A 15,021-nucleotide genomic window follows, 5' to 3' on the forward strand; every position below is an offset into this window, starting at 1 on the left:
TGCAAAGTTAGTGTATGGAACAAGGAGAACGGGAGGAAATAGAAGGAAGGGTAGTGAGTGGTGGGATGATGAAGCAAAGAAGGTTGTAGAAGAGAAGAAGCGAGCTTTCACAGATTGATTACAAAATAGAACGATAGAATCATATGAGAGGTACAAAGAAAAGAGAAGACAAGAGAAGTAAAGCATAATGTATTTATTTATTTATTTATCTTCTTATTTATTCATATATTCATATATTCACTTATCTATTTATTCATCTATTCATTTATTTGTTTGTTTATTTATTCAACTATTATTTTTTATTATCTATTAATTGATTAAATTATTTACCATTCATCTACTTGATTATTTATTTATTTATTTATTTATTTATTCATTTCTTAATTTGTATATGTATCTTATTTTTATCTATTTATTCATTTGTATATTAATCTATTGATTTATCTCTTTATTTACTTATTCACGTATGCATTTATTTATTTGTCTATTTTCTATTTACTTATTTATTCACTTATATGCTTGTTTATCTATTCATTCATTCATTTATTTTCATTTATTCATTTATTTGTTTGTTCATCTATTTATCTATATCTTTATTTGCTTATTAATTTTCTAGTGTATATATATATATATATATATATATATACATATATATATATATATATATATAATGTATATGTATATATATAATGTATATGTATATATATGTAGATATGTGTATGTATATGTGTATATATGTATGTGTGTGTGTGTGTGTGTGTGTGTGTGTGTGTGTGTGTGTGTGTGTGTGTGTGTGTGTGTGTGTGTGTGTGTGTGTGTGTGTGTGTGTGTGTGTGTATTTACCTAGTTGTATTTACCTAGTTGTATTTTACGGGAAGGGGAGCTATGCTCGTGGTGTCCCGTTTTCATATCTCATTTTATCTAAACTATTTTTAAATTCATGTATTGTTTTTGCACACACCACTTTCTCATCTAACTTGTTCCAACTGTCTATTACTCTGTGAGGAAAGCTGTTCTTTTTCAGGTCTCTTCTATAGCTGTCCTTTTTTATTTTCTTTCCATGTCCTCTTGTATTTCTATCATCCCATTTTATCAGATTCTCTCTATCAGTAATTTCTATGCCTTTCATGATTCTGTAAATAGATATCAAATCTCCTCTCTCTCTTCTTTGCTCTAGTGTCTGTAGTTCAAGTTTTGCTAGTCTCTCTTCATATGATAGTTTTGTGAGTGTAGGTGCCAATTTTGTAATTGCTCTTTGTATTCTTTCAAGTTTTTTTATACATTTTTTTGTACTTGGTGACCATATCGTTGCTGCATATTCCAATCTTGGTCTTATCAGGGTGATTAGAATTTTTTTCACCATTTCTTCATCCAGATATGTAAATGCAACTTTGATTGTTCTTATTAAATTATAAGTTTCTCCAAAAATCTTATTTATATGTTTCTCAGGTGACATATTATTCATAACAATGACTCCCAGGTCCTTTTCATATTCTACTTTTTTTATTCCTTCTTCTCCTAATTTATATGATCCTGTTATTCTGTTTTTACTTTTTCCAAATTCCATTATACTACACTTCTTTGTATTGAACTCCATCTCCCACTTCCTACTCCATTCCTGTACTTTGTTTAGATCTCTCTGTAGTGATTCACAATCTTCTTCCGTGTTCACTTTTTTCAATAGTTTTGCATCATCTGCAAAGAAGCTCATATAGCTTTCAATTCCTTCATCCATATCATTAATATATATAGCAAACATTATTGGGGCCAGAACCGTTCCTTGTGGAACACCGCTTATTACTTCATCCCATTTTGAGTGTTGGTCTCTTATCACTACTCTCATTTTTCTTTCTTGCAAAAAGTCTTCCATCCAATTTAGTAGTTTGCCCTGTATTCCTCCTTCAGTTTCTAATTTCTTAAGCAACTTCTTATGTGGTACTTTGTCAAAAGCTTCTTTTAGGTCTAGAAATGCGCAATCAGCCCATCCATCTCTTTCTTGTATTATATCTATTAGCCTTGAATAGAAACATATTAAATTGGTGACGCATGATCGTCCTTGTCTGAATCCAAATTGTCTTGGATTTAGCACGTTGTTGTTTTTTCTAAATATTTTACCCATCTATTTTTTACAATTCTTTCACAAATTTTTGCTATTGTACTTGTTAGAGAGACTGGCCTATAGTTGTTAGGGTCTTCTTTATTTCCCCCTTTATATATAGGTACTATATTTGCTTTTTTCCAATCTTCTGGAACTTTACCTTCTTTCAAGGAACTGTTTATTATGCTATGTATTATGTCTGCCAGTTCATTCCTGCATTCTTTCAAAATCCAATTTGCTATTTCATCTGGTCCATGCGATTTTCTGACATCAAGATTACTCAAGTGTGTTAATATTTCATTCTTTGTTACTTCTATTTCTTTCATAGGGGGACTTTCTCTTTCCATTCAATCTCTTCAGGTTGTATGTTCTCCCTTGTAAACACAGATTTAAAATGTTTGTTCATAATTTCCGCCATTTCAATTTCCTCTGTGTATTCAATTCCTCCTTGTCTTAATTTCTCCAAATCTTGTTTGTTTTTCAGTTTGTTGTTTACAAATCTGTAGAATAGTTTTGGTTGATCTTTACATTTTTCTATGACATCTTTTTCATATTTTCTCTTTTCCTCTCTGCACGCTTGTACATATTCATTTCTATAACAAGTATATATTTTCCATTTTTCTGGTCTTTTGTTTTACTTCCATTTAGCCCAAGCTTTGTCTCTTTTGTCTTTTATCTCCCTACAACTTTTATTGTACCAGCACTTTATATTTTCTTTTTCCTGTTTTTGTCTTGGGACATACTTTTCTACTCCCTTTTTATAGATTTTTGTCAAAATATTCCATTTCTCTTCTACTGTTGTATCTTCTTTGTGTATTCTTTCCCAGTTTTCATTTTGGAAGAATTCTCTTAATTTATCAAAATTTGCTTTTTCATACATCAATCTTCCTTTTCTATATTGTTCATTTCTTTTTATGTATTTTTTCTCATTTAGTTCTAGTTCTATCAATATGTGGTCACTTTTGCTTATTGGTGCCTGGTATTCTATCTTTTCCACTATTTCAGGTTCTGATGTGAATATTAGGTCTAGTCTCGATGGTTCTTCTTCATTTCTATACCTGGTGTTCTCTTGGATCCATTGTGTCATTGTGTGGTCAGTAATCATCTCAAGTAGAACACTTCCCCATGAGTCTTCTCCACCCTTTACGGTCATCTCTTCCCAGCATATTTCTTTGCAATTATAGTCGCCCATCATAACTATTCTTCCTCCATCTTCCATTATCTTGTTTAGTGTTATTCTTGTGTCTTCTAACATACTTTTATGTTCATTCTCTTCCCACGAGGCTGTTTTTGGGGGCACGTAGTTTATTACAAATGTTCTGCTCTTCTTATCTCTATCTTCTACTTCTATCATAATCATCTCTACTGTATTGTTCCCATATGTGACATTCTTCACGCTTATATCCTTCTTAGTCAGGAACATAACTCCACCCCCTTGTTTTATCTCTCTGTTTCTAATCCAATAATTATATGTATTGTGTCCTATGCTGTTGGGTGGTAGTGGGCCTTTTAATTTTGTTTCAACAATTCCCATTATGTCCGGATCTCTTTCTTTCAGATATTTGTTCAGTTCATTCAGTCCTGTTATTAATCCATCTATATTTGTGTAGGATACTTTTGACTTTCTGTTATTTCCATTGTATTCTCTGTTTTTTTGTTTGTTTGTTTTTTGTGTGTGTGTGTTTCTCTCTGTTATTTTCCATTGCTTCAATTTCATATTCACTACTCTCCAGTAGAATTCTTGTTTTTCTGTCTCCGTTCTGGTCTCGTTTTTTTCTCTTAGCTTCATGTCTTTTCCTTATTTCCTCCTCTCTTTCCTCTTTATTCGTTTCCCTTTTTATCCATACCTTTTTATATTGTTCACTTGTTGCTAGTTTCCCTGTTTTGGATAAGATATTCTCTGCCGTCGTTTGTGACCTGAATTTAATCTTAATTGGTCTGGACTTGTCTGTACTATATTTCCCGAGTCTGAGTTTCTCTTCTGTTTGTTTCATTATTTCTGGCTCATCTTCCTGAACTGATTCTAGTAATCGGCTTACCTTTTCATTTTCCTCCTTAATTCTTGTGGTTCTATCTGGGTTGTGTTTCTCTTCCATTCCTAATATAATTATACATTTCTTTTTATCTGCTAAATCTCTTACTATATTCTCCTTTTGTCTTATCAATTTAATAATTGAGTCTTCAGTTTGTTCTTTCATTTGCTGTTTAATTATGTCAGTGAATGCCACTTTATTGTCTTCTTGGGTTGTCTTCCAACTCATAGCTTCTTTAGCTATGGCCTCTTTGTTTTCTTTATTATTCCTCTTTAATTCTTCATTCTCCTCTTTTACTTCTTTTAACTGTCTTTTTAGTTCTTTTACTTCCTTAGTTAAGTTATTGTTTGCTTTCTCTAGTGTTTCTAATCTTTCAACCCTTTCAGCCATTTTTGAAATTCTATCAAATCTACTCTCCCAATGTTCAGTCATTTGTTCAAGTTTTTCTTCGAGTCTTGCTAGTTGGGGGAGGTTGGTATCCGCCCCCCCCTCATTAAATCCATGGAAATTATTATTCTCACCTTCCACTGTGCTACTGATATCTATGTTTCTAATCTTTACATTTTTGTTAGACCTTTCATCGTCACTCAGCTAGTCAGGACCCCTTTTGTTTACATGTCGCCTGCCTGCCTGGGTCAAGTCATCCCCTTCCTCATTTCCTTCCATTTTCCTCAGTAATCCCTCCCCTTCTCCTTTTTCTTCACTTTCCCACTACACCACGAGCAATTTCCCCCGCACCCTGTAAATACAATAGATACTTCCTTTGCTTTGGGATCCACGAAATTTCACTTTTTCTTCAGAACGTCTTCTAAGCCGTCCGTTCGTTGAAGTGTGTGTGTGTGTGTGTGTGTGTGTGTGTGTGTGTGTGTGTGTGTGTGTGTGTGTGTGTGTGTGTGTGTGTGTGTGTGTGTGTGTGTGTGTGTGTGTGTGTATTCATTCATTCATTTATCTATTTGTTTATTTATTTTTGTAAGATATTCAACGGTTGGTTTTCTCATATAGAAAATTGATAATATAAGTTTTATATAGTCAATAAGTTACTAACCTTAGTGGCTCCCATATGGACCAGAGTCACTGTATATTCTTTTATGATTTGAGATTAACTCTCCCCCTTCCTCCATCAAAAAAGAATGTTGATCATTTTTCAGTTCTGTTATCGTTCATTTCTACTGAGATTTCCTCTGTGATTCCGCCTTTTCGTAGCGACATTATTCCCAAATACAGGAACGCTGGGCCGCACGGGAGTCCATTGGATACCGTCTTGAACTCATGAGCAGCTGGTCATAAGTTTGAGTCCCTGGACCCGCTGCGGGTTTGCTGCGTTGGCTCCAGGATGCCCTGACCAAGCGGGGAGGCGACCCAACGTCTGCAGAAAAAAAAACGTAACTGACAGGGCCTTGCCCTACCAGGGGTTTCTCACTTCCCACTGAATGGGAGTGGAATGGTGAGTTTAGGTAGAAACGCTAGTCTTAGTGAACTACCAATGGAACTCCTTTGTATTCAGTTCTCCCTGCGGCCGCCAGTGTGACCCTCCTGGACTGCTACTTCGACAAGGATCGATGCGGGTGGACCGTCCGAAACCCGAACCAAGATGACAGAACACTTTCTAACTGGTTGTTGGGCAAGAACACCCTGATCAACATGAGAGACAAAACCTATGGCGTTGACAAAGGTATTCCAATCGTTTCTAGACACCTCTATTCTATGTAGTACATATTATGCATTAAATGTAAATCATTATACTCACTTTTTATATGCTCATACGTGTATATATATATATATATATATATATATATATATATATATGTATATATATATATATAATATATATATATATATATATATATATATATATATGCACACATATTTTTTTGGAAGGTACCATTTTTAAAAATAAGGTTCAAGGAATTCAACACAGATGGTGACGTTGTTAACTCTGTATTCATTTTTTTTTTTTTATCCCTTGTAATGATTTTTTCTCTAAATCATGAAGATGTTTAACAGAAATCCATAAAAAAGATTCTCTCGTTCTACAAGTCCCCGATCTTTGACCTCTTGATCTGTCGTTCCAACAGGGGGTTTTATGATGATGGAATCTTACTCCCTCGCGATCAGGAGCCAGCTCGTGAGTACCAGCATCACTGCTAACGAGGCCTATTGCCTCACCTTCTACTTCGGGCAATATTACGAAGATTCCGACGCCAAGCTTACTGTGGCTTTGTAAGTCGAGAAAACGCATGAGTTGATAGATTGTTATGAAGAAAGGATAGGCGTAACGATATGAACAGGGATGGAGATAAAGAAAGATAAATAGAGAGACAGAGATAGAAAGATAGATAGAGAGAGAGAGAGAGAGAGAGAGAGAGAGAGAGAGCTGTTATCACTCCAAATCTCTCTCAAATAGTCGAATAAATAAAAAATATATATAAATAAACATCTATGCCAAAGGAAATGGCAAACACATTTTTTCTGAGAATATTGTTAGAAATATAAACAAAACAATCAGAAACATTAAACTGAGGACTTACAAAAACATAATTCAGTAAATACAACGATACCTTAACAACACATGTAAAGAGGCGCCTACCTTAAACTCAACTTAAATTCTTAGCCCCTGTTCACACTAGCGGTTTGAAACGTGGCGGTTCAAATACAATAAAAGTCAAAGGAGGCGTTCGCACACAACCGCACATTTTTTCGATGATTATGCGGTACCAAAGCTGTTTCCGCGCGATTCAAACCGCTAGTGTGAACAGGGCTTTATTTGAATGCAAACCATTACAGTTTTACAGAATATACACAGAACCAGGAACCCACAATACAAGGGATGATATCCTTAGATTTAGATAGAAGTGATATACAGGGGATAAAGTCTTTAGTGACAATTTGAATAGTAAATGTAAACAGAGATAAGTCCCAAAAAATGAAGAATAAATGACTACTACGAGATTGACTACAGTCGCTAGGCCTTTACATACACAGTAAATCGACTACCAGATACATTTCTTATATCTTTTTGCGGGCTCATAACAGAACACTGAGACACCTTTTAATTCCTGGGACCAAAAGATACGATAAGAATGATATCTAATTATCTGTATGTCTCCTCCTGTTTCTTTTCTTTCGCCTCCTCTTTCTATTCTCCTTGTCTCCTCTTCGTGTTCTTTTGTTTCTTTTTCTCTTCTCCTACGTTGTTCCCTCCACTTCCTATTCCTCCTTGTCTTTTTCCTCCTCTTTTTATTCTTTCTGTCTCCTCCTCTTCGTCCTCTTTTGGTTCTCCTCTTTCTTCTCCCCTCAATTCGTTCCTTACACTTCCACCCCCTTCTGCTCTTTTTCCTCCTCTTCGTCCCCCCCTCCTCCTCTTTCTGTCTCCTCCTCTTCGTCCCCCCCTCCTCCTCTTTCTGTCTCCTCCTCTTCGTCCCCTTTTGGTTCTTCTTATCCTTCTTCTCCTCACACTTCGTCCCTCACACCTCCTCCCCTCCCCCTCCTGCGACTTTTCTCTCTCCATATGTTCTTCCACTTCCAGGAGAGACCTCAATACAAATGATCTGACAACAGTGTGGGAATTGAACAAAGCCAGTGTCACCCAGACGGCGTTCCTCAGGAATTTCGAATGGGTATTTGCTCAGGTGGCTCTCCCAGCTTCATCATCACCCCAACAGGTACGTGTATTAGATGGCTCCAGTATTTTCACCGACAAATGCACATGTCTCACTCAAGAAAATCTTTCATATTCAAGTTTCTTCTTTCATGCCACTATACTTGCCCACTAATGATGTTAATGCTATATTTCTTAGTATATCTGTAGAGTTTAAACTGATACACATGAAAGTGTTACCTATATCCATAGAAGAGGGCTGAGGGGAGAGTGAAGATAGTATACAGAGGTCGGACCGAATAGTATAAGCTTCATCTCGATGGTATACTAAGACCTCGAAAGAATGTTACAAAGAGTACCTGGGTGCGACAAAGCATTCCTGATATAAAGCACCAATTCATCCTGTGCTATCAATAGATTCTTGCCAGTGTAATTGTTAATCCACAAGAGATTGTGCAACAGTACTCACCTGAATATATTCGAAGCCATGTAGGACGGTATTGGCATACTCAATGTATTATGAAACCCATTAACCTTGTCAAACTCTTCATCTCACTGATACTCACCAACCTTTGCTATGAATCTATATCCATAATCTCTAAGGTCTTTGACCTATCGTGATGAGCCCTGGGATGGGCATCTTTTAGTTGTCACGGGCGATCTCAGACCCTAAAGGAAGTCGGGATCAAAATCTCGGCACAAGTCTTCAGATGTTTCTCAAGGATCTTCCTGATGACTCGCGGTCGTAAGTGACCATCCCATAAAACATTCACCCTCCAAGTTCTCCTTCTCCTTCTCTACTCCAGGTCATCATCGAAGGGCGGGTAAAGAGGTCGGGCTTGACCATCGACAACATCAGGCTCTATCCTGGGATCGAAAATTGCAAAAGTAAGTCATGTAGTCTTCAGAGACATGCTCCTTCTTCGTCGTTCAGATAATGAAGAATGGTCTCCCATCGCCTTGGGTTTCATGGTACCTAGATCAAAAGATCACTGTAGAGCGTTTCTGAGACTATGCCATTATTTTCCTCCTCATTTTCCTCCTCTTCATGGATGACATACACATACATACCATATATATATATATATATATATATATATATATATATATATATATATATATATATATATATATATATATATATATATACATACATACATACACGTTAAGTTTGTGACGCATGATCGTCCTTGTCTAAATCCAAATTGTCTTGGATTTAGTACGTTTTTTTTTTTTTTTCAAATGCTTTACCCATCTAGTTTTGATAATTCTTTCACAGATTTTAGCTATCGTACTTGTAAGGGAGACCGGTCTATAGTTAGTAGGGTCTTCTTTGTTTCCCCCTTTATATATAGGTACTATATTTGCTCTTTTCCAATCTTCTGAAACTTTTCCCTCTTTCAGTGAACTGTTTATTAGGCTATGTATTTTGTCTGTTAGTTCATTCCTGCATTATTTCAAAATCCAGTTTGCCATTTCATCTGGTCCATGCGATTTTCTGACATCGAGATTATTCAAGTGTTTCATTATTTCATTTCTTGATACTTCTATCTCTTTCGTAGGGGGAACTCTCTCCTCCCATTCGATATCTCTAGGTTGTATGTTCTCCCTTGTAAACACCGATTTAAAATGCTTATTCATAATTTCTGCCATTTATATTTCCTCTGTGTATTCGACTCCTCCTTGTCGTAGTTTCTCTAATTCTTGTTTGCTTTTCAGTTTGTTGTTTACAAATCTGTAAAATTATTTTGGTTGATCTTTATATTTTTCTATGACATCTTTTTCGTATTATATCTTTTCTTCTCTGCGCACTTGTCTTTTTTCCATTTTATCCAAGCTTTATCCCTTTTGTCTTTTAACTCCCTACATCTTTTGTTCTACCATCACTTTACATATCCTTTTTCTTGCTTTTGTCTTGACACATACTTTTCCACTCCTTCTTTATAAATTTTTGTCAAAATACTCCATTTCTCTTCTATTGTTGTTTCTTCCTTGTGTATTTTTTCCCAGTCAGCTTTTTGAAAGAATTCTTTCATTTTGTCAAAGTTTGTTTTTTCATACATTAATCTTCCCTTTCTATATTGTTAATTTTTTATGTATTTTTCCTCGTTTAGTTCCAGTTCAACCAATATGTGGTCACTTTTACTTATTGGTGTTTTATATTCAATCTTGTCCACTATTTCGGGTTCTGATGTGATTATTAGGTCCAATCTCGATGGTTCTTACTCATTCTATACCTAGTATTCTCTTGTATCCATTGTGTCATTGTATGTTCAATAATCATATCAAGTAATACATTTCCCCATAGGTCATCTCCACCCTTCACTGTCATCTCTTCCCAGCAGATTTCTTTACAATTAAAGTCACCCATTATAATTATTCGTCCTCCATCTTCCATTATCTTACTTAGTGATATCCTGGTGTCTTCTAACATATTTTTGTGTTCTCTCTCTTCCCACGAAGCCGTTTTAGGAGGCACATAATTTACTACAAACTTTCTGCTCTTCTTATCCTTGTCCTCCACTTCCATCGTAATCATCTCTACACTATTCTTTCCATATGTGACATTCCTCACATTTATATCCTTCTTAGTCAGGAACATAACTCCACCCCCTTGTTTTACCTCTCTGTTTCTAATCCAACAATTATATGCTCCATGTCCTACACTGTTGGGTGGTAGTGGACCTTTCAATTTTGTCTCTACAATTCCCATTATGTCCGGTTCTTTTTCCTTCAGGTAATCATTCAGTTCGTTCAAGCCTGTTATTAATCCATCTATATTTGTGTAAGACACTTTTAATTTTCTGCTACTTCCATCGTGTTTTCTGTTTCTCTTCCGTTTTTCTCTGCTATGAACCATTTCCTCACTTTCATATTCACTACTCTCCAATAGAATTTCTCTTTTTCTGTCTCTGTTCTTTTCTCGTTTTTTTTTTTTTTTTTTAGCTTGTAGTCTTTTTGATTTCTCATCCTCTCTTTTCTCTTTATGAATTTCTCTTTTTATCCACACCTTTTTACATTGCTCACTGTTTGTTAGTTTCCCTGTCGTTTGTGACCTGAATTTAACCTTAATTGGTCTGGTCTTATCTGTATTATATTTCCCGAGCCTATATATTTCTTCAATTTGTTTTCCTATTCCAGGTTCATCTTCTTGAACTACTTCTAATATATTATTTACTTTTTCCTTTTCCTCTTTTATTCTTGTAGTCCTATTTAGATTATACTTCTCTTCCATCCCTAAGTCTTTTACTATATTCTCCTTCTCCCTCATCACTTTAATAACTGTGTTTTCAGTTTGTTCTTTCGTCTGCCGTGTCACTATATCATTAAATACAATTTTGTTGGTCTCTTGGATTTTCTTCTAACCCTGTGCTTCTTTTACCATGGACCTTTACTCTCTTTATTATTCCTCTTTAATTCTTAATTCTCATCTTTTACTTCTTTTAACTGTCTTTTTAATTCTTCTACTTCTTTAGTTAAGTTTTTGGCTCACCTTCTCTAGTTCTTCCAATTTTTCAACTCTCTGCACAATCCGTGTAAGTTGACCAAACCTTCTCTCCCAATGTTCGGTCATTTTCTCAAGTTTTTCCTCTAGGCTTGCTAATCGGGGGAGGTTGGTATCCCCCCTTCATTAAATCCATGGAAATTATTATCTTCACCTTTCATTGTGCTGCTCTTATCTATATTTCTAATCTTTACATTTTTGCTATTCCCTTCTTCTTCACCAAAATCATCCGTCCCCCGTTTGTTTACAAAGCCCCTGGCCTCATGGACCCATTCTTCTCCTTCCCACTACACCATGAGCTTTCCCCTTTCCTATAAATACAAAAAGGTACTCCCTCGTCGTTGATATCCACGAAAATTTATGTTTTTTCTGCAGTTCCAATCTTCGCTGTCACTTCGACTGTCGTGTGCGTGCGTGCGTGCGTGCGTGTGTGTGTGTGTGTGTGTGTGTGTGTGTGTGTGTGTGTGTGTGTGTGTGTCACGTGGAGTTACATGGAGTTAACATGGACAAACGAACAGCCTATTGGTACTTACATGGTTGTTTCGATACTTAACCTAGTATTGATTTGATCACCACTAGCACAATTATGATTCTAATTGGGGATTTATAACTAAGTAAATGCCGAGACGTTTTTTGAATACCTCTACAGTGGAACAACTAATGGCGTCGTATGGTAGACCATTCCAAATATTAACAACGTAACTGAAGAAAGAGTATTTTGCCTCGTGATTCCCCCTCCCACTCCACCACCCACCGAACCCAGCGGTCATGGGAGAGTATACGCACACACCACCTTCCCACTAGGGGATGGCAGCCACGGACTGTGCGGAGTCGGCCCAAGCGGTAGTTGCTTGACTCAAGGCGTGCCTGACCCACAGATTCAAGTCTATCAGCCCACCCGTCCTGGCCTGAATAGAGGATCAAAAATGCGTGTTACTAGTGCCAGGGGTGCACCTTAGTACAACCACGGCACTGGAACATCATTCAACATCCAGGACTTCCGTTTCCAGGCCATGCAGGGGCGCCACGTAATGCAAACATGTGGGTTGAATGGCCATTGACTCATAGTTCTTCTGCCCTTTTTTATTTTTTTATTTTTTATTTTTTTCCTCCATTTGAGTATTCAACACACTTCGCTGGTGAGTCACCAAGGAGGGAACCGGTATAGTTGCCGACAACCCAACCATGCAGAAATAATACTGGGTCACATGATACCAGTAGGACACCCGCCTCGCCTTTAGTGTGTCCAAATTATTTAATTGTTATTATCACTATTATCATTATTATCTCATTATTATTATCATTCCATTATGAATCTTCCGTAATCGCCATCTGTTTAAAGTTCATGGTCAATATCAAATTCGTTTGAATTTTGCTCACCATAGTTCTAAAATATGTTTCAGTTTATGATTTCATTTACCTTTCAATTTCTTCTATACTGGTTTTTACTGTATTGCTTTCTATCTTTTAATATTAAATACACTAAGCTGATATCAAATATATCCAACGGGGCCAGTGTTTGAAATAAATATTTAAGAAATACTCTAATATAAACAATTTGTCTTTTTCCAGAGCACCCGACGTATGTGTAAGATATGACGTCATGTCGACCTACAACGCTAGATGCCATTTATTTCTAGAAATTTAAATCTGTTAAATTTCTGACCATCGTTGTCTAAATATGGATAAATATCACTAAAAAGGAAAATAGAAAGGGAACATCAATGTCTACTATTTTTTTCCTCATAATATATATGAGTGATATTCAACTAAATTTTGTACTTTTTACTTCACTTATAATAGTTCCAGTGTCTGTCGCGTTTACAAATTAAGAGAATCGGCAAAATATCAAGAGAGTGTTGGAAAATAGGAAAATATAAAGATACACAACTACACCCTATAATTCCTATCGTAATACTACTCAGACTTTCTGCCTTAATATGTATATATATATATATATATATATATATATATATATATATATATATGTATATATAATATATGTATGTATATATATATATATATGTATATATATATATATATATATATATACACAGTTAAAATGTGTCTGATAATATAGCAGTGTTTATTCTGAAAATTGAGGAAAAATAGTATATCTATAGTAAGCAATTGGTAATAATTATTCTATAAATGTTTTATTATGAAAGCTGATTTTTTTTTTTCAAATTAGAAATAAATTTAAAAGTGACATATTGAGTCGGTATGATATATGTATTTCATAGAGTCATATCTCCATTATCACTGCCCTTTTTTCTAGAAGAACATATTCCTTTATTATGTAATAAGAATGGTCTTTTGTCACTTGTAAAACAATAAAAGTAATCTATGACCAGATCAGTGTTGTTTAACCTAAAAAAAAAAAATGAAAAATTATTTATATTAATTTCTATGAAAAAAAAAACAATTTGGATATGGTTATATATTCCATACTAAGATAACAATGTTTTTCTCCAGAAAGTCTTCATACATTTATTCTTTATGATAATGAGGGGACGGAGAGGGGGGTCGCCGATTTCATGAAGCGGCCTTGCTGTGAATGTGCTGTGTCTTGCGACACTGCTTCTGACCCAGGGCAGTGTACAAGATGCAGGGATGATCCGTCATCCAGGAGGTGTAAAGCTCCGCCCTTGCTCCATCGTGCCTGGACACCTAGTATCATTGTGTCCATCCCCAATCCTGTCCCAGACAAGTTCTGGCCCGTTTTACCCATCTCCTGTTTCTGTAAAGTCCTCGAACGTATATTCCTCATTCGCTTTATGTTTCGACTACAGGACAAGCTATCACCGCAGTTGTTTAGTTTCCTAGCCAGAGGTGAACACCAGTGCCTCATAGACTTATATGCCCACCTCTCCCCTACAAATGTGGTACCATTTCTTGATCTCAAGAGTGCTTTCGACGTGGCCAACAGGGAGGTTATTCTCGGTCAGCTCATTCAATTCGGCATCCAAGAAAATCTCCTGAGGTGGATCCGAGGCTCATAAACAAGACTTCCCATATGCTATTCCAGGGAACGTGCAATAGCTCCAGGGAATTCAAACTTGGTACTCCACTAAGCGGGGTTTTAAGTTCCTTCCTCTTTAACGTCTTGATGCACCGCTTGATAGTCCTTCTTTCCGACATTCTCAGCACAACTGTCACCTGCTACGCTGAGGATATCTGTGTGCACTCCACCTCTGCTGCCGACCTATAGCACCTCATTCACTCCTACGAGTCGACATCCGCCTGTGGCATTAACCTTTCAGGTTCCCTGAACACTCCCAGTGTTCACTGCAGTACAGAGTGTCATCTCGCCCTGCACACAGTACCTGTATCTGGGAGCGCTGGTATCATCACTCCAGCCATACCTGCTCAGTAGCGCACCCATCCCATTATCCAAGATCTCCTCCACTGGCTAGAACACAGATTTATCCCTTTTAAATGGCTCACCAACAATACCGTTGAACTATCCATCCCCTTGTCAAGAATCATCAATGTTGCCTTTATTTCTCCCCAGCCCTTAGTCAACTCTCTAAGACCTCCTTGTCCTAAGAACTCCAGTTGACCCCGCTGTAGCCTACCACGTCCTCTGCTGTGTTTCGGTGTCCGCATCCTCGTTAACACAGTGTGTTCCACCCTGCAGCGCCTTCACATCGATGTCCCTGTGACTGAGTTTGATCATGTCACTTTCACACCTACTTCTAAGATAGACCCACCACTCCTCCCGAAACAATTAGCCCTGGAGCACATTGCCACAGTCTCCTCCTCCATCCCTGCCGCGCACCATCTT

The 15,021-nt window shown here is 36.6% G+C and overlaps 1 protein-coding gene across 1 annotated transcript in view; it reads left to right on the forward strand.

The window, feature by feature from the left end:
- The window catches only part of LOC143036621 (MAM and LDL-receptor class A domain-containing protein 1-like), a 52,213-nt gene extending 38,990 nt beyond the window's left edge, over positions 1-13,223 (forward strand). The window contains exons 13-17 of the mRNA XM_076204182.1: positions 5,636-5,803; positions 6,207-6,351; positions 7,658-7,793; positions 8,536-8,617; positions 12,807-13,223. Coding sequence (XP_076060297.1) covers positions 5,636-5,803; positions 6,207-6,351; positions 7,658-7,793; positions 8,536-8,617; positions 12,807-12,826 — 551 coding nt within the window. The 3' untranslated portion in view covers positions 12,827-13,223. The remainder of the gene's footprint in view (positions 1-5,635; positions 5,804-6,206; positions 6,352-7,657; positions 7,794-8,535; positions 8,618-12,806) is intronic.
- Positions 13,224-15,021: the final 1,798 nt, after the last annotated feature.

The sequence above is a fragment of the Oratosquilla oratoria genome, chromosome 21 (genome assembly GCF_046742065.1).
Source record: "Oratosquilla oratoria isolate Oo_2021 chromosome 21, ASM4674206v1, whole genome shotgun sequence".
Lineage (NCBI taxonomy): Eukaryota > Metazoa > Arthropoda > Malacostraca > Stomatopoda > Squillidae > Oratosquilla > Oratosquilla oratoria.